This window comes from Schistocerca serialis, chromosome 9 (genome assembly GCF_023864345.2).
Source record: "Schistocerca serialis cubense isolate TAMUIC-IGC-003099 chromosome 9, iqSchSeri2.2, whole genome shotgun sequence".
NCBI classification, from domain to species: Eukaryota; Metazoa; Arthropoda; class Insecta; order Orthoptera; family Acrididae; genus Schistocerca; species Schistocerca serialis.
In genome coordinates, this window is record NC_064646.1 from 270,110,106 (window position 1) to 270,131,621 (window position 21,516).

The window sequence follows — 21,516 nt, forward strand, 5'->3', positions numbered from 1 at the left end:
GTTCGCCGATGACATTGTAATTCTGTCAGAGACAGCAAAGGACCTGGAAAAACAGCTGTCTTAAAAGGAGGATATAAGATGAACATCAACAAAAGCAAAACGAGGATAATGGAATGTAGTCGAACTAAATCGGGTGACGCTGCTGGAATTAGATTAGGAAATGAGATACTTAAAGTAGTAAATGAGTTTTGGTATTTGGGGACCAAAATAACTGGTGATGGTCGAAGTAGAGAGGATATAAAATGTAGACTGGCAATGGCAAGGAAAGCGTTTCGAAGAAGAGAAATTTGTTAAAATCGAGTATAGATTTAATTGTGAAGAAGTCGTTTCTGAAAGTATTTGTATGGAGTGTAGCCATGTATGGAAGTGAAACGTGGACGATAAATAGTTTGGACAAGAAGAGAATGGAAGCTTTCGAAATGTGAACACAAAAGAATGCTGAAGATTAGATGGGTAGATTACAAAACTAATGAGGAGGTGTTGAATAGAGTTGGAGAGAACAGGAGTTTGTGGCACAACTTGACTGGAAGAAGGGATCGGTTGGTTGGACATGTTCTGAGGCATTAAGGGATCACAAATTTAGTATTGGAGGGCAGCGTGGAGGGTAAAAATCACAGAGGGAGACCAATAGATGAATACAGTAAGTAGATTCAGAAGTATGTAGGTTGCAGCAGGTACTAGGAGATGAAGAAGCTTGCACAGGATAGAGTTTCATGGAGAGCTGCATCAAACCAGTCTCTGGACTGAAGACCACAACAACACCAATGTAACCGAAAAGCGAAGACTATAAACTTTGTGACCGAGCGCGGTAGCGCAGTGGTTAGCACAGTGGACTCTCATTCTGGAGGGCGACGGTTCAAACCCGCGTCGAGCCACCCTGATTTAGGTTTTTGTGATTCCCCTAAATCGCTTCAGGAAAATGCTGGGATGCCCTTTCAGGGTACGGCCGACTTCCTTCTCCGTTCTTCCATAATCTCGTGGGACAGATGACCTAGCTGCTCCGTCCCCTCCCCTCAAATATACCAACAGGCATTCTGCAAGTGCCTATGAATATCTACGATACTCTCATTTTTCACCGAAAGAAACTCTTCGGCAGCTCTGTGCTTGAAACGCACCACCGTTAGAAACGCCGTCTTCGAGGCTACGTGTAGCACCGCCACCTATCGGAACTTCATGAAACTATAGGGGCTGAAGCAGGAATACTCCACGGTGTCCCACAACAAACTCCGCATTATTTCAACCGATACTGGCCGAGGGAAAAAGTGTTGCATTAGTTATTGAACGCTTCTCTTACATACCCGCCAACGGTGTGTGCGTGTACGAAATTACCTTGATATCCGGCCGTGTCTTCTATGTGATTCACTTTTTTGGTGATGCAGGTACATTGGATAGGCCGTCCTGGATGCCTCTCCCTGTATATTTTCCGGTAATGTTAGATAATCAGAACGTATCACTGATTCATTAATTTGCAAATCGTCCAATACATGAGTTCCTGAAGACTCGGAATCCTTTTCCCTTTCGATAATGCAGCTTCCATTTGTTTCGATTCATTTTCTGCCACGCCTTCATCTGCGCTTTTATCTGCGGGCTATAGTGAGGGATACAAATGTCATCTTACATATCAGCTCTAGAAGTACATTATCTTACGCTTCAAAATTTAGAATATGATTTTGAAAAACTGTTATCGGAGTTTTTGATTACAGCAAAAAGAGCGACATCCGTGGCAGATTTTCTTGTAGGAGATATCGTGTATACATTCATGCAAGATGCCTACCATTTCAAAAATGTCTCAAATTTTAATGCGACGATTTACTGTAACGATACCACTAGTTGCTTACATTATTTGTCCAGAGGAATGCGCCAGATACGGCCACCCGGCAACTGTTACTTCTATTTATCCGTTGACACGAGTAAACAGCCTTTTAGAGCAGAATGGGAGCACTTTTTCACAGTTTCAATTAGTATCTGGGCCGTAATGCCTATTTTTAAACAAAATGATTTACGATTGTCCGATCAGCGTCAGCAGTCAACGATTACAAATAGTATGTATAGCGTTGATATTTTAACTTGGTCCAACGAAAAACCGCAGGATAAATCGTTGCAAGATTGACGCTTATCAACGGTTAGGCCGCTTAACAAAATTTCCCTCTACTTCGCAGAAACATACCAGATTTATGAGACTATCGTCATACGTCTCGAACACTTTTTCTACCATTTGCGTACGTCTCATTCAGTTCATCACCGCCGCTAGTAACGAAAAGGATTTTCCATCAAAGTAAATTAGATGTGGACAATTCGCGCTGAGAGTGTGGCCGTTGTAGTTACGGAATGGTACCTGCCGGCGATGTTTCTGACCTGAATACCTGGACCAACCGCAAATAACCTTCTGAGTTACGTAACTGCTGCCGTGATTGCAACGTCGGAATTTTGTGGCACGCGAGAAAGCTTTTCAGAGATACGTCGCGGGGTGGAACACTCAAGAACCAATCGAGCGTGAGAGATTTTTATCCCGAGATAAGGAATCAAGTAACATGTACGTAACTTTCTTATGTAATTAAGTTTGTCCTTTTGTTTACTGAATCGTAATTTTCATTAGGAGGAATGATGCATCTATTATACATTCTTTACATTAAAACTGTCAAGCGGAGATAAGAGGTCAGGTAAATAATGAAGACTTTTCGATATAAGAAAAATTGAAAAATTACAGTACTGGCCATTAAAATTGCTACACCAAGAAGAAATGCAGATGATAAACGGGTATTCATTGGACAAATATATTATAGTAGAACTGACATGTGATTACATTTTCACGCAATTTGGGTGCATAGATTCTGAGATATCAGTACCCAGAACAACCACCTCTCGCCGTAATAACGGCCTTGATACGCCTGGGCATTGAGTCAGGTACAGCTGCACGTGCAGCTTCAACACGATACCACAGTTCATCAAGAGTAGTGACTGGCGTATTGTGACGAGTCAGCTGCTCGGCCACCATTGACCAGGCGTTTTGAATTGGTGAGAGATCTGGAGAATGTGCTGGCCAGGCAGCAGTCGAACATTTTCTGTATTCAGAAAGGCCCATACAGGACCTGCAACATGCGGTAGTGCATTATCCTGATGAAATGTAGAGTTTCGCAGGGATCGAATGAAGAGTGGAGCCACGGGTCGCAACACATCTGAAATGTAACGTCCACTGTTCAAAGTGCCGTCAATGCGAACAAGAGGTGACCGAGACGTGTAACCAATGGCACCCCATACCATCACGTCGGGTGATACGCCAGTATGGCGATTACGAATACGCGCTTCCAATGTGCGTTCACCGCGATGCCGCCAGACACGAATGCGACCATCATGATGCTGAAAACAGAACGTGGATTCATCCGAAAAAAAAAAGACGTTTTCCCATTCTTGCACCCAGGTTCGTCGTTGAGTACACCATCGCAGGCGCTCCTGTCTGTGATGCAGCGTCAAGGGTAACGGCATCCATGGTCTCGGAGCTGATAGTCCATGCTGCTGTAAAGATCGTCGAACTGTTCGTGCAGATGGTTGTTGTCTTGGAAACGTCCCCAAATGTTGACTCAGGGATCGAGACGCGGCTGCACGATCTGTTACAGCCATGGTGATAAGATGCCTGTCGACTGCTTGTGATACGAGGCCGTTGGGATCCAGCACGGCGTTCCGTATTACCCTCCTGAACCCACCGATTCCATATTCTGCTAATAGTCATTTGATGTCGACCAACGCGAGCAGCAATGTCGCGATACGATAAACCGCAATCGCGATAGGCTACAATGCGACCTTTATCAAAGTCGGATACGTGATGATACACATTTCTCCTTCTTACACGAGGCATCACAACAACGTTTGACGAGGCAACGCCGGTCAACTACTATTTGTGTATGAGAAATCGGTTGGAAACTTTCCTCATGTGGTAGTCAGACAAGTTACAACTCATGCTCTGAAAAGCTAATCATTTGCATATCACAGCATCTTCTTCCTGTCGGTTAAATTTCGCTTCTATAGCACGTCATCTTCGTGGTTTAGCACTTTTAATGGCCAGTAGTCTACTTTCGTAATGGAAAACGTTGTGTGGCTCGATATCTCACAGGTAAACTGCCAGCCTCTGAATGTGGAGGACTGGGGTACGATCTTCTCAGTTCTGAATTTTCATGTTTTCCCTTATTTCATTTCGAGCAGTAATGTGGCATTGATGGCCGGGACGCACAACCGGGTAATTTTGACCGCAGAGTTGCAAGTCTTATTTCAGGTGACGCCACACTGGGTGACTTGTGTGCCGCTGTTGATAAGAGGTTGATGAGGACAACAGCACACCCAACCCGGCCGGGAATCGAAACCCAGCCCGCTGCCTGGTAGTCAAACAATTTACAACTCAGCTAAGCAGGCGGACTCGTGGGGCACTGTTCATTAAGTGAAAACTGCTGAGTTGCATAGTGATTCGTGAGGCCCTATCCGGGGAAGTTCGGCCGCCGAGTGCAGCTCTTATTGCAGTCGACGCCACATTGGGCGACTCGAGTGCCGGTGATGAGGATGAAATGGTGATGAGGACAGCACAATACACAGTCCACGAGCGGAGGAAGTCTCCAATCCGCTCGGGAATCGATCTCGGTCCCGCGGAATCCATATTGAACTGTAGGTCCCTCATATACTACCTGGCTAATTCAGCTCAGAGCTTGGGCAAGTCAACGACATACCAAATTTAATAGGAACATGCATAACAACGCGCCGTGGTGTTCGAGCCTACCTTTAGACTGCTGCTAGCTCGACAGCTTTTTTCTATTGAAGCGATACAGGGTTGGACAAAATATAAAAACGTCGCGAGAAATGCATGCTTGAACGTAAATGCGGATCCTGCCAAGAGTGTATATTGCCGTGATTTATTTGATTGTGAGCGGCACTTGCGCGTTGTCCTCAATGCGTCGCGTCAATTGTGATCGAAATAGTGTTCTGCGTTGTGAGTGCATTATGTCGGAGCTCAGAGCATTCGAAAGTGCGAAAATTGTTGGTGTTAGTATGGTGGGTACTTCGGTAACCACGGTAGCCAAAATGTCTGGTATTTCAAGAGGCACCCTATCGAAGATCTACACCGCATACAGGGAAAGTGGAGAAGCGTCACAACGAGGACGAAAGTGTGAAGGCTTTTGTTACCGTGCCTCAGAAGCGACTATTAACCAGATTGCTTGCATATGGAGTATAGTCTCAGTTGTGTGATTGGATTCGTGATTTCTTTTCAGAGAGGTCACAGTTCGTAGTGATAGACGGTAAATCATCGAGTAGAACAGAAGTGAATCTCGCGTTCCGCAAGGTAGTATCATAGGCCCTCTGCTCTTCCTGATTTACATAATTGATCTAGGTGATGATATGAGCAGCCATGTTAGATTGTTTGCAGATGACGCTACAATTTACCGTCTAATAAAATCATCATACGAACAATTCCAATTACAAAATGATCTAGAGAGAATTTATGTATGGTGCAGAAACTGGCAATTGGCACTAAACAAAGAAAAGTGTGAGGTCATCCACATGCGAGGATAAATTTTGGGTATACGATAAATTGCACAATCTAAGGAGGGGGGGGGTTGCTTTGGGGAAGGAGACCAGACAGCGAGGTCATCGGTCTCATCGGATTAGAGAAGGATGGGGAAGGAAGTCGGCCGTGCCCTTTCAAAGGAACCATCCCGGCATCTGCCTGGAGCGATTTAGGAAAATCACGGAAAACCTAAATCAGGATGGCCGGATGCGGGATTGAACCGTCGTCCTCCCGAATACGAGTCCAGTGTCGAACCGCTACCACATAGATACTCTGGGGAAGGCGAAACAAAGGCTGCGCTGTGTTGGCAGAACACTTAGAAGATGCGACAAACCCACTAAAGAGACAGCCTACATTTCACTTGTCCGCCCTCTGCTGGAATATTGCTGCGCGGTGTGGGATCCTTACCAGGTAGGATTGACGGAGGACATCGAAAAAGTCCAAAGGAGGGCACCTCGTTTCGTGTTATCGCGCAATGGGTGTGAGAGTGTCACTGATATTATACGCGAGTTGTGGTGGCAGTCACTGAAAAAAGGCGCTTTTCTTTGCGGCGTGATCTATTTACGAAATTTCAATCACCAACTTTCTCTTCCGAATGCGAAAAAATTTTGTTGACATCCACTTATGTAGGGAGAAATGATCATCAAAATAAAATAAGAGAAATCAGAGCTCGAACGGAAGGATTTAGCTGTTCCTTTTTCCCACTCGCCATTCGAGAGTGGAATGGTAGAGAAGTAGTATGAAAATGGTTCGATGAACCCTCTGCCAGGCACTTAAGTGTGAACTGCAGAGATGTAGATGTGTGCCGAGCGATCGTGACGGACGGTCATTGAAAAAGGTTGTGACAAAGAATAAGAGGACGACATCTGCAAGAAGTGAATGCCTCAATCACTAACTCTGTCACCGTCTAAACAACACGAAGGGACCTCCATAACCAGGGATGTGCAGCGCCAGCTGGAATTCCGTAACCATTAATCAGTGGTGAAAAACGTCGTTAGAAGCCATAAAACCTGGGCCATGGAGGAGTGGAGGAATGTCATTTCTGGGATGAGTGTTGTTGCACACTGATTCCAACTTCGGGCCTAGTTTACTTCCCAAGAGTGAAACGTGAAGCCGGTTCGGTGATGATTTGGTCAGCCATATAGTGGTATTCCTGGGGCCTCCTGATTACTCTGCAAGGTCACATTACTGCCAATGACTATGTGACCGTTTTCGGGTGATGAGGTCCATCCCATGACACAATGTTTGTTCCCCAATGATGATGCTGTCTTCGTAGACGACAGAGCCCCTCTTCGCAAAGCTCGCATCTTCCAGGACAGCTTTTGTGAACACGATGATGAACTGTCGCATTTTCCCTGGCCACCACAGTCACCAGATCGCAACGTTATCGAGCCTTCGGAGAGAAAGCAACGTGATCGCTGACCACGTTAATAATCTATACCTGACCTGGCCAACATATTGCTGGAACAATGGTATTAGATTCCAATAAAACATCTGTACTTGTAAATTACGAGACGACTTGGAGATGTTTTGAATATCAACGGTTTTCCCACACCATATTATGCCTGGCGGTGTGTTGTATTTTTGGTGTTTCCGTATTTTTGTCCCCCGCCTGTACTAATCAACCTTTCCTAACGCAAAAAGCATTGAACGCACTAATTTTGTGTGGGTCCCCCTAGTCTTATTTTTTAAATTAGGAAACCTTTACCATAAGCACAATGTTGGATAATCTGTAACCATATTACTGGTTTCAACCACTGAGGGAAATCTTCAGATCTACACTATGTGATCAAAAGTATCCGAATACCCACGAAAACATACGTTTTCCATATTAGGTGTACTGTGCTGCGTTCTACTGCCAGGTACTCCATATCAGAAACCTCAGCAGTCATTAGACATCGTGAGAGAGCAGAATGGGGCCTCCGCGGAACTGACGGACTTCGAACGTGGTCAGGTGATTTGGTGTCACTTGGGCCATACATCTGTACGTGAGATTTCCACACACCTAAACATCCCTAGGTCCACTGTTTCGGATGTGATAGTGAAGTGGAAGCGTGAAGGGACACGACGGCACAAAAGGAATCAGGTCGAACTCGTGTGTTGACGGACAGAGACCGCCGACAGTTGAAGAGGGTCGGTAACGTGTAACAGGCAGACATCTTTCCAGACCATCACACACGAATTCCAAACTGCATCAGGATCCAGTGCAAGTACTATATCAGTTAGGCGGGATGTGAGAAAACTTGGATTTCATGGTCCAGCGGCTGCTCATAAGCCACACATCACGCCGGTAAATGCCAAACGACGCCCCGCTTGCTGTAAGGAGCGTAAACATTGGACGATTAAACAGTGGGAAAACGTTGTGTCGAGTGATGCATCGCGGTACACAATGTGGCGATCTGATGGCAGGGTGGGAGTGTGATGAATGCACGCTGAACGTCATCTGCCAGCGTGTGTAGTGCCAACAGTAAAATTTGGCGGAGGTGGTATTATGGTGTGGTCGTGTTTTTCATGGATGGGGCTTGCACCCCTTGTTGTTTTGCGTGGCACCATCACAGCACAGGCCTGTATTGATGTTTTAAGAACCTTCTTGTTTCCCACTGTTGAAGAGCAATTAAGGGATGGCGATTGGATCTTTCAACACGATCAAGGACCTGTTCATAGTGCACGGCCTGTAGCGGAGTGGTTACACGACAATAACATCCCTTAATGGACTGGCCTGCACAGAGTCTTGATCTGAATCCCATAGAACACCTTTGGGATGTTTTGAACGCCGAATTCGTGACTAGGGCCTCACCGGCCGACATCGATACCTCTCCTCAGGGCAGCACTCCGTGAAGAATGGGCTGCCATTCCACAAGAAACCTTCCAGCACCTGATTGAACGTATGCCTATGAGAGTGGCAGCTGTCATCAGGGCTAAGGGAGGGACTAACACCATATTGAATTCCAGCATTACCGATGGAGGGTGCCACGAACAAGTAAGTCATTTTCAACCAGGTGTCCGGATACCTTTGATCACATAGTGTGCGAAAAAAAGGTGAATGCAACAGCAAGAAATAGAGTTGGTGAAACATCTAAATGAAAGTACAAAGAAGTTCTCCTTACCGACACTTTTTCAGACTACTTATGATACTTTCACGAATGTGCTACGATTCAAATGAACTTTCTCTGTAGTCGCCTAATGCTCTCACTTGGTATCCACCAGATGAGAATGTGATATACTTCTGTTCGCACTATGGTATCATAAAAAGATATATACCATTCACATGAACTTTCTCTGCATTCGCCTAATGCTCTCGCTTGGTATCCACCAGATGAGAATGTGATATACTTCTATTCGCACTATGGTATCATAAAAATATATATTTTGTTAAAGGTATCTATTTTCTCGGCATCTTACAGTGCTCCACCTCTGCCGCTTCCTTCACGCTCAAGTAGACGTGTGAGCGTTTCATTTCATACCCCCGTCCACTAATAGTGCCAGGTATTTATAAGATACGGATGATTGCAGACATGAGTCAATCCTGCTGATAATGAATGGAGTACCATACATTCCGTTTTATTAATTTTAGAAAAGCTAGCACTGCTTGGTTTAGAACAAATTATTTTCAAAATTCTACTGAATACTACTGCAGTATGCTTCGTTGTATATTACGGAGTCGTCCACGAAAAGTTTGAGATTGTGGTTTAAATAATCACCAATTCTTGCAAAACTATTAAATTAATACAGGGAGTAGGGAGCACTGAAGCGAGTATTTTTCAGTAGGACCATACTATCGTTGATGTCACCTCATGATGTAAGAGAAGGGAGTCTAATACAATGTGCACATTCTCTCCTCTCCGCCCCCCCCCCCTCTCTCTCCGAAAGCTAAACACTGCTTACAGTATGAAGGTGGAGTACTGCTTGTTTTTTGGCTGCATTAGAGAACTCATGGCATATATATATATATATATATATATATATATATATATATATATACAGGGTGTTTCAAAAATGACCGGTATATTTGAAACGGCAATAAAAACTAAACGAGCAGCGATAGAAATACACCGTTTGTTGCAATATGCTTGGGACAACAGTACATTTTCAGGCAGACAAACTTTCGACATTACAGTAGTTACAATGTTCAACAACAGATGGCGCTGCAAGTGATGTGAAAGATATAGAAGACAACGCAGTCTGTGGGTGCGCCATTCTGTACGTCGTCTTTCTGCTGTAAGCGTGTGCTGTTCACAACGTGCAAGTGTGCTGTAGACAACATAGTTTATTCCTTAGAACAGATGATTTTTCTGGTGTTGGAATTCCACCGCCTAGAACACAGTGTTGTTGCAACAAGACGAAGTTTTCAACGGAGGTTTAATGTAACCAAAGAACCGAAAAGCGATACAATAAAGGATCTGTTTGAAAAATTTCAACGAACTGGGAACGTGACGGATGAACATGCTGGAAAGGTAGGGCGACCGCGTACGGCAACCACAGAGGGAAACGCACAGCTAGTGCAGCAGGTGATCCAACAGCGGCCTCGGGTTTCCGTTCGCCGTGTTGCAGCTGCGGTCCAAATGACGCCAACGTCCACGTATCGTCTCATGCGCCAGAGTTTACACCTCTATCCATACAAAATTCAAACGCGGCAACCCCTCAGCGCCGCTACCATTGCTGCACGAGAGACATTCGCTAACGATATAGTGCACAGGATTGATGACGGCGATATGCATGTGGGCAGCATTTGGTTTACTGACGAAGCTTATTTTTACCTGGACGGCTTCGTCAAAAAACAGAACTGGCGCATATGGGGAACCGAAAAGCCCCATGTTGCAGTCCCATCGTCCCTTCATCCTCAAAAAACACTGGTCTGGGCCGCCATTTCTTCCAAAGGAATCATTGGCCCATTTTTCAGATCCGAAACGATTACTGCATCATGCTATCTGGACATTCTTCGTGAATTTGTGGCGGTACAAACTGCCTTAGACGACACTGCGAACACCTCGTGCTTTATGCAAGATGGTGCCCGGCCACATCGCACGGCCGACGTCTTTAATTTCCTGAATGAATATTTCGATGATCGTGTGATTGCTTTGGGCTATCCGAAACATACAGGAGGCGGCGTGGATTGGCCTCCCTATTCGCCAGACATGAACCCCTGTGACTTCTTTCTGTGGGGACACTTGAAAGACCAGGTGTACCGCCAGAATCCAGAAACAATTGAACAGCTGAAGCAGTACATCTCATCTGCATGTGAAGCCATCCCGCCAGACACGTTGTCAAAGGTTTCGGGTAATTTCATTCAGAGACTACGCCATATTATTGCTACGCATGGTGGATATGTGGAAAATATCGTACTATAGAGTTTCCCAGACCGCAGCGCCATCTGTTGTTGAAAATTGTAACTACTGTAATTTCGAAAGTTTGTCTGCCTGAAAATGTACTGTTGTCCCAAGCATATTGCGACAAACGTTGTATTTCTATCGCTGCTCGTTTAGTTTTTATTGCCGTTTCAAATATACCGGTCATTTTTGATACACCCTGTATATATAAAGAAAGAAAAACTAAACTCCCCCCGAACAGGCCTGAAGGCCCAACGGTACTGACCAGACACCGTGTCATTCTCAACTCATAGGCGGATGCGGATATATAGGTTCATGTGGTCAGCACACCGCTCCCCCGGCCGTTCGTCAGTTTCCGAGACCGGAGCCGCTACTTCTCAATCAAGTAGCTCCTCAGTTTGCCTCACAAGGGCTGAGTGCACCCCGATTGCCAACAGCGCTCGGCAGACCGGATGATCACCCATCCAAGTACTAGCACAGCCCGACAGGGCTTAACTTCGGTTAATGCATTACCATGCACAATGCGCCGTTGCAAAACCTTTGGTATTCAAAACAGCATCCAGTCTTCTCGGATGGATAAATACAGGTCCAATATGATTTCCAAAGGACTCTTATACCACTCCTCGTGCAAAATATTAACAAGTTCAAGTATCGGTGATGGATGTGGATAGCAATCACTCATCCTTCTCTACAAACTGGACCACAAAGGCTCAATAATATTGAGATCTAGAGGCTACGGTGGCTGCCAGAGATGCGAAAATTCATCCTCGTGCTCACAAAACCAGTCCTGGGCGAATTGGGGTTTTGTCGTCTTGGAACATAGCGTCACCATTGCGGAACAACCAGCGTACCACGGAATGGACCTAATCAGCCTAAATGCTGACGTAATTCTTGGCAGTAATGCGATTGGCAGAGTAACCATGGGGCCCATGGAATATCATAATATGGCTGCTGAAATCACCGCCAAACCGCCACCATGGTCCACTCTTGGGGCGTAAACTCTGCCAAAAGTTGGAAACAGTGTGAAACAAGACTCATGCATTGCTCCATTGTCCAGGTTTTATGGTTGCGGCACCACATTTTGTAGTTGCGGATTTTTACATCTCTGATGAGTAGTTATGGCAATCCAGCTCGAAACTGCGTTTCGAGCCATAATACGTACCGGTGGTATGATTCTGAGAGAAGAAATCGCCCGTTTTACCTCCTAAACGAACATCATGAGCAGTTAGCCAGTCTCGAAAGTTTTATACTTCAACAATACTACGCAGCAAGTAACATGTAAAAACAATGTAGACATGCTATATAATATATCTACGAAAATTGAAAAAAATTTATCACAGTAGAGACTCGATCCCAGATTATTATAAAAATATCAATAAAAGAATATCTATCGACTCCGCTACCTCAACAAGGCGATCAGTCGTTCTGTAAATGCTTTATTTATCAGATATCAGCCCTATTTGGAACGTGTATTTGTATCAGTATAAAATTTGCGTAGTGTTATTTCATCATAATCATTACTCTACCTAATATTAAAGAGAATAGACGTAGCTGATGCTAGAAATATTGATGTCAGAAGCGGTCTGTCTTTGACACTAATGGATTTACACATAATAGTACCTAGATTGGAAATTTTTGGTCCAACTATAAAGAGTATTTCTTCCATCTCCATAGCTGAAATGCTCGTAAAACTTCGATAATGTTGCGGATTTTCCATCCCAAGCTCTACAGTGAGATTCCTGCGGGTTCAAAATTCATCCTGCCACCTAATCCGCACTCTTCTCCAACATGAACTCTTATCGTTTATGTTTATTCTTTGCCACTAACGGTATTAAGAGTGCAGCTGCAGCTCTTCCTTCACATCCTTTTGTCTCAAGCACAGAACTACGACAGAAAAATCTCACGGGGAGTGATTTCTCAGCTCTCAAAGATTCTGTCACCCTGTTGTGCATAACCGCCTCCGACGCCTGCTCAAGTAAAGCTCCCAGTTACAGAAAGTACTAGCGAGGAACTATCAGACAGTACTTATCAGTGAACATTCCCTCTAATGTAGGCAACTCTGCGGCTTCCCTCTGAGAATACGAAACCGTCCGGGAGCAAAAAACTCTCACGTGTATTCCAGCCTTAACACGTTCGCTCGCGCGTCCCGGCCCCTACACCAAGCCTCAAATAAATATACCTGCATTATATTTATTTGCACAACAAAAATGGTTCAAATGGCTGAGCACTATGGGACTTAACGTCTGAGGTCATCAGTCCCCTAGAACTTAGAACGACTTGAACCTAACTAACCTAAGGACATCACAGACATCCATGCCCGAGGCACGATTCGAACCTGCGACCGTAGCGGTCGCGCGGTTCCAGACTTAAGCGCCCAAAACCGCTCGGCCACACCGGCCGGCCCTGCACAACATCCGTCCCCAATTCCCTCTAGGACGACCCCTCTTCCTGCTGCTTAACTTAATCACAACGGTGGTTTATCATTTGTTTGTGGTCAAAGGAGACCCGCCACGGCTTGCTGAAACCGCATTCACTGTGGAAGACCCTGAACACTAGTACTGCTACACCGCTGGTGTGTTCATCTGCACTCAAATGCATCAGTCAAATAGAAAAATACCATTCTCTGCGCTGTTATAGAGAGAAAAATAGTGAAAAACACAAGGTCGAGATGATCTCCACTTCAAGAAATAGGACATTTTGGAACTTCGTCAGGTGCAACACAGCACAATATGCGGTCATAGAATTATGAATTCAGCAAGCTATCTGGCATGTCTGCACAACAGTTTATCAAACAGGGGAAAGGGGTGGGGATGGGGTTGCAGAAGGCTCATCTTGCTTCAGTCCCAGGCTGTGAATCGTCGGTTGTTCCAGGCTGTTTGAGATTTCTCGCTTTAAGATCGTCGACTCTTTCCCCTGGTTATACCTCGCCCGCAAAACATAAAACTTTCAAAACACTTTTTATTAAACTTTAAGTACAGCAATTAATTTTAATAAATAAAAAGCATGAAATAATGCAATAAATCCATTAACGTGATTAGCTGCAAAGTTTTATAAGCAAACTGTTTCATAGAAGGCTAAGTAGAATAAGCGTTTTACGCTCAGTGTGACATTTTAATGACTATTTCTTTTAATATTCAACAGCATTGTTTCAATTTTTCTGATACAAAAAAATGACAATTTTAAAATATTGTCCCATTTTGCATAAAATTCTACATACGCCATTGGATCTCCATGTGGTCCAGTCCAAGTTGCGTCCAGATAGTATGCATAAGGGACACTCAAACGAAAAAGAGACAGATAGAAAATATTAAGTAAACTGTTTATTATTTCAAAATTAATCTGTAATATTACAGCTATCGTACTGCGAGACAAGACGATTAATGCCTTAACGAAATATGCTTGTGATTGCCTACGGAAACACGTTTCTACTCAGAGGTATGTTTTCGGGGTGCGCCTCTTCATTCAGAGGAGATCTACGGCTCCGGATGTTTTTGTTCAAGGCTCCAAAAGCATGGAAATTGCATTGAGAGAATTCGGGACTGTATGCAACATATGGAAGGACTTCCCTGCAAAACTTTTGCAGCATACTCGAAAAGCCTTATCATCATATGGGCGGGCCCACAGTGGGATAAATGCATTAACAGTTATGGTGATTACCTCTGAAAAAGTAAACAGTTTGATCACCTTTTTTTTCATGCGTCTCGTTTTAGTTTGACTGCCCCTTATATGTACTACTGGCCATTAAAATTGCTAAACGAAGAAGAAATGCAGATGATAAACGGGTATTCATTGGACAAATATATTATACTAGAACCGACATGTGATTACATTTTCACGCAATTTGGGTGCATAGATCCTGAGAAATCAGTACCCAGAACAACCACCTCTGGCCGTAATAACGGCTTTGATACGCCTGGGCATTGAGTCAAACAGAGCATGGATGGCGTATACAGGTACAGCTGCCTATGCAGCTTCAACACGATACCACAGTTCATCAAGAGTAGTGACTGGCGTATTGTGACGAGCCAGTTTCACCTTCGAAGAAAGGCCACACCTCTTAAGTTCACCTGAGATGTAAGGTGGCTTAATGATGTCACATTGGCACGGCCACCATTGACCAGACGTTTTCAGTTGGTGAGAGATCTGGAGAATGTGCTGGCCAAGGCAGCAGTCGAACATTTTCTCTATCCAGATAGGCCTGTACACTACCTGCAACATGCGGTAGTGCATTATCCTGCTGAAATGTAGGGTTTCTCAGGGATCGAATGAAGGGTAGAGCTACGGGTCGTAACACATCCGAAACGTAACTTCCACTGTTGAAAGCGTCGTCAATGCGAACAAGAGGTGACCGAGACGTGTAACCAATGGCACCCCATACCATCACGCTGGGTGATACGCCAGTATGGGGATGACTAGTACACGCTTCCAATGTGCGTTCACCGCGATGTCCCCAAACACGGATGCGACCATCATGATGCTCTAAGCAGAACCTGGATTCATCCGAAAAAATGACGTTTTGCCATTCGTGCACCCAGGTTCGTCGTTGAGTACACCATCGCAGGCGCTCCTGTCTGTGATGCAGCGTCAAGAGTAACCGCAGCCACGGTTTTCCGAGCTGATGGTCCATGCTGCTGCAAACGTTGTTGAACTGTTCGTGCAGATGGTTGTTGTCTTGCAAACGTCCCCATCTGTTGACTCAGGGATCGAGGCGTTGCTGCACGATCCGTTACAGCCATGCGGATAAGATGCCTGTCATCTCGACTGCTAGTGATACGAGGCCGTTGGGACCCAGCACGGCGTTCCGTATTACCCTCCTGAACCCACAGATTACATATTCTGCTAACAGTCATTGGATCTCGACCAACGCGAGCAGCAATGTGGCGGTACGATAAACCGCAATCACGATAGGCTATAATCCGACGTTTATCAAAGTCGGAAACGTGATGGTACGCATTTCTCCTCCTTACACGAAGCATCACAACGTTCCACCGGGCAAAGCCGGTCAACTGCTGTTTGTGTATGAGAATTCGGTTGGAAACTTTACTCATGTCAGCAGGTTGTACGTGTCGCCACCGGCGCCAGCCTTGTGTGAATGCTCTGAAAAGCTAATCATTTGAACATCACAGCGTCTTCTTCCTGTCGGTTAAATTTCGCGTCTATAGCACGTCATCTTCGTGGTGTAGCAATTTTAATGACCAGTAGTGTATATTGCACAGCTTCTTCTAAACCCCGGAATTCTCTCCCATGAGACGCAAAAGTTTGTAATTTGGCCAAAGGTGCCTACAACTTTCGTCTGTAATGGTGCAAAAGCATGGCACCCTGCGCTGTCCCCTTCTGGCTCGGCGATGCTTCAGACAGAAAGTTGTCGTCACCTTCGAAGAAGGGCCACACCTCTTAAGTTCACCTGAGATGTAAGGTGGCTTAATGATGTCACATTGGCACCAAATTTCATCCCAATGCCGCTGTGGACATGTCACACCCTCTCTTACCTACATTTCACTCACGTCTCTGCGGTGGAGGTCAGAACCACGACACTCATGTTGAAATTACGCGATCTTCCTATGAGTGTCTGACGAAAACATTTCTGACACGTCTGTACAGAGCCAACCACTGCTGGATTTCTAGGTGGCTGCAGGCAGGCAACCCCTTGCAAAGCGATATCCACGGCACATTTTCTTCTTGTAGGAGATATTATGTATTACAACCATGCGAGATGTCTACCATTTCAAAACTATCACGAATTGTAATGCTACCGTTTACTGTAACGATACCACCCTTCAGCTGAATGGACTACACTGCTGCTCTAGGGCCTACTTGAAGGCATATGGAATCTGAGGAGTGTCGGAGGGGTTGCCTGCGTGCAGGCGCCTGGGACTTCGTCGCAGCTTGTCCGTGAGCTGGTATGTTTTTACCACGCTCAACACTGGTGCGAGGGTACACGAAGCGTGTTGCCGTTTTACTAGGCAAGTGACGATGTCACCCCCTCCCCCCCTCCCAAGTGATCTCGTCACCTCGTCACAGGGGTGATACAGGACGTCACACAAGCACCTTTTGTTGCTTCAGATCACATTCAGATTTCGTCAAATCGATTTTAGAAGTCCCTACGGTTTCCAGCCTCTGCATCAGAGCAAAAGATGTAGTCGCTCTACACTCCAAAGGTCTGAGATTACATTCAGTGTAGTTGCAAGCCAATGGTGTCAATAGAGAAAATTTGAATCGTCCAGAGGTAGGGGGGGGGGGGGGGGCAATATCAAAGATTACCAAGAACATCTTCTGTTGCTCACTGCAACGTAAACGTTTTCGAACACGAAATGCGTATTTTATAATAAAAGAGTCTTGGTTGCTAAAATGTTATTGTAATGACGCGTTTCGCCTTTGTAGGGAGGGCATCATCACATTATCACGGATCGACAGACATTCATACAACTATTATGCTATGGAATTAGCATACATCCAGATCGAGCTCATGGGTATGTGTGTGCTATACTACTGCAGCTCTGCACCTGGCATCATGACTTTATCGGAAGTGCATGCCTCATTTACCTTGATCTAGACATATTCTTATTCCACAGCGTAATAGTTTTACGAATGTCTCTCAGTTCATAATAATCTGGTGACACTCTACAATGGCGAAGTGCATCATTGAACCGGCATTTTCTCAACCAGTATTACTGTACCACTCGGCCAGAGGGAGTGGGAGACGTACTGTACGAAATGTGTGGTAGTCAATCAGGAGTGGTTTCATGACGCCTTATATGTCTGTACCTGAGGCCTTTTCGTGACGATTCTGAGCGCCGTTGTGACATAATTGTTTTCCTCGGCCACCCATAAGAAAACCGCATGATTTCAACGACTGACGTGACGGTTCTGATCTCCGCCGCAGTGGCGTCAAAAGAAGGCGTGAAATGTGGGTAAGAGGGAGTGTGGTGACCTTACTATTGTTTGACACTTTCACGGTGGCATTGGGCAGAAATATGGTGAAATCTGGTGCCAATGTAACATCATTACACCATCTTAAACGAGAGATGAACCTCTGAGCCGTGGCGTATTTTTGTTACGTCTCGACACATTGCTGTTCGAAGCGGCGGCGAACCCGAGGGTGACGTCGCGGTGCGCCACGCTTTTGCACCATTACATAGGAACAACACGTTTGTTTGTGTGGCCATCCTCCGCAGCAAGCATATAAATACTTGTTTTGGAAATCAAACTGCCTTCTCCTGTTTGCTATTTATTTTATTTAATCAATACGCGTTTCGCCACCTACTGTTTTAAGGCATCATCAGTGGAATCTATAGTGATACAGTTTTGTCAATTACAGATTATGAAACAGTTTACTTCGCGATTTTTTGTAAAAAATACAATTACTTACGATTTGTTGATTTGCGTTTCTTCACACTACCCCTTCTATCACTGTTCTATATTCACCTCTTCGTGTTTTCGCCGTCCACACACTATTCAGCATGTTTGTCACTCTTTTTTGTGGTGGACTATCGTTCTTCTGTCAATCGATACAACTATTTCGTCGTACACTTCTATTCACAGTGTAAACATTGCGACTCCATTACGTGTTTCATCGTCTTTGGTATGTTTACCTATGTGTCGCCAATCTAACGAAGTGTATGTTCGTTACTAACTTCTGTTTATGCTGTTTATACCGTCTGTGTCCCTATGAGTGAGAGAGAGAGGGGGGGGGGGGGTAGAGCCGATTTTTGCTGTTGCTATTGTTGTTGTTGTTGTACTAGCTGTTAGTGAGTGGCTGAAACTTTGGTGACAGCTGTTTTGACTTTCCGTTTCGGTATTCTAGGGAGGGGTCATGGGTGAGTGAGTGTAAAGATGTTGGGTTCTATTATTATTACATTGAACACTGTTTTTATGTTTATCCGTTTTGCGAACATTATTCTATTATTTTATCTATTAGTGTAAATAATGAATTATTTGGCATGTGTACTTGGTCATTCAACAGGATTTTCCCCTCTGCTTTGATCTTATGTATGTGGTAATTTTCTTGCATGGTCAGAAGATGCTTTTTATTGTCGATTCTAATTATTCTCGTGTCATATTCTCTAGTGGTTGGTTTGTGGTCATTTTCTCTCAGGTGTTCTGCAAATGTGGAGTGGTTTGTCCCATATGTCTATGCCCCCCCCTTCCCACCAAAAAAAAAAAAAAAAAAAAAAAAATCGGCTCTATGCCTCTCCCCCTCTCTCTCTTACTCATACGCACACAGACGGTATAAACAGCATACACAGAAGTTAGTAACGAACATACACTTCTTTAGGTTGGCGACACATAGGTAAACATAACAAAGACGATGAAACACGTAATAGAGTCGCAATGTTTACGCTGTGAAAAGAAGTGTACCACGAAATAGTTGTATCGAGTGACAGAAGAACGGTAGTCCACCACAAAAAATAGTGACAAACATGCTGAACAGTGTGTGGATGGCGAAAGCACGAAGAGGTGAATATAGAACAGTGATAAAAGTGGTAGTGCGACCTCCAGACCAGATGTGAGGAAACGCAAATCAACAAATCATAAGTAATTACATTTTTTACAAAAAATCGCGAAGTGAACTGTTTGATAATCTATAACTAACAAAACTGTATAATTATAGATCACACTGATGATGCCTTAAAACAGTAGACGGCGAATCGCGTATGGATTAAATAAAATAAACAGCAGCAGGAAAAGGCAGTTTAATTTGCAAAACAAGTAATTACAAAGGAAGCTTATAGACACCTTTAAGCCAAATTTCAGATTTTCGTGTGGCTTTGGAGACAATTACTGGGTTTCGAAAAAGTGACTTTCTATTTGTGCTGCGCAGTGCAGATATAAGTGTGGTTGACGCACTTCTCTGCAGTTGCAGGCGCAGGACTATTGGCCAGTGGAGCGGGGCCGCTTCGTGGTGCGCATCGTGGACCCTAGCGACGCCAACGCGTCTCCGCACGGCGAGGTGCACGTGGCGCCTCCCCCCGCACTGCCGCCGCCGCCGTCGCTGCACGTGTCGCCCCCTCTGGCGCAGCCGCCGGCGCAGCCCTCCAACGGCGTTAAGGCCATCGTCTTCTTCGGCCTCTCGCTGTCCATCTTCTCGGTCTTCGGCGCCGCCGTCTTTGTGCGCCGCTGCGTCACGTGTCCGCCGGCGCGCCGCGACGCCGACTCGAAAGGCGTGGGCGGCCTGGCCGGTGTCGGATTGGGCGGTGGCTCCTCCAATCAGGCTCCAGTCGTGCGCTACAGCGCCATCCCTGACGACCTCGGCTACCCTGCCGCCTAGCGGCCGCTGCCCGAACTCCGTGCGCCCCCCACGAAGCTGCGCGTGTGACGGGGCTGGCGTTTGGCGCTGCCTGTCTGTCAGGATGCTAACTACTTGCTTGAGCCGTGACTGTTCCACGAACAAATTTCTCTGCGGCCGAATAAGAACAATGTATTTACTTCGGACTTTTGTCTTCTAAAAACTTCACGTATTGGTTTTTGTTGCTATTCAAAATATACTAATTGGGGTACTAAATATTTCTTCCTGTGATAACAGAAAAAGCGCTGTTTGTTTTCTCAGTCCAGTTCCGAAGTTGGAACGAAACGTGTAATTGCATACATTTCTATACTGTCTGTTCACTTTTTCTTGAGCGCTAATATGATTCTATGGGTCTCGGAGAAACTAAGTTTCGCTCTCCAGAACGACTCCTACGGGAAGAGGAGGCAATTATTTTTCACTGACTTTTACACATTTCTGCCACTGCGTCTCTATTTTGTAATCCTTACTGAGCACACCCACAAGAGAAGCGAACATAACCTTTCCTTTCCGAGAAGGACTGAATACTTGTGCCCATAGTGAAAGAGCAACTTCTCCATCATAGGGTTCACAGCAAACAACAGAGCACAGCATTCAAATGACTGCAACAACGTTATGTCAGAGAATAATGTTTTATAGCTTAACTTAGCATGGACTGAGATGAAACATTAGCAGCCCAACATCTTCCGAACTAAGCCGATAAAAAAAAAAAAAAAACCCTAAGTGAAATATCTACCGATTCCGAATAAGGGCCTGAGCGCACAAGTAAAAATGAACTGAATGTAGATATGTATGTGTGAAACTACTAATGTCATATCTATCGACACCTTTAAATGCTGTGATTTGCGATATTTAGCAATACTGTTTACGTCTACGGTATTTTTCGTTGTAGTCTTCCCATTTTAAACACGAAAAGGACAAAGGACAATGCTTGTTCACCATGTCCAATAAAGATATGTTTGTTGTTGTTTATATTACTAAACTGTTTAGAGACTAACTCAAAAAGATTAGCTGCTTCAGTGTTTTCACCTATTTCTTGCGGTTAAATATTGAAACAAACTGAATCAAATACGAAGCTGTAATTCATGGACAAAGATTTTATATCGTAATATTGTCACCTATGGTAAAACTAATATATATGTGTGTGGTAGGAACTGGTATGGTTTCTTATCCATACATATCATAACCTACGAATTGCGATCATGGATCAGTTATAAATAAAAATTTTGGTAATTTTATGTCTACTTATTTATGTTTACGTAAACGGTAACGCAATTCAATCTTAAAAACCCTTATTTCACCAGAAGAAATGTAATACTTGTCGAGTTCTGGTAGATATTAACTGTCATCGTTTTGTG

General features: G+C 44.7%; 1 protein-coding gene across 1 annotated transcript in view; it reads left to right on the forward strand.

Annotated features, from left to right (window-relative positions):
* The window catches only part of LOC126419534 (uncharacterized), a 373,659-nt gene extending 352,480 nt beyond the window's left edge, over positions 1 to 21,179 (forward strand). Inside the window, exon 9 of the mRNA XM_050086723.1 lies at positions 19,733 to 21,179. Within this exon, the coding sequence (XP_049942680.1) occupies positions 19,733 to 20,143 (411 nt within the window). The 3' untranslated portion in view covers positions 20,144 to 21,179. The remainder of the gene's footprint in view (positions 1 to 19,732) is intronic.
* Positions 21,180 to 21,516: the final 337 nt, after the last annotated feature.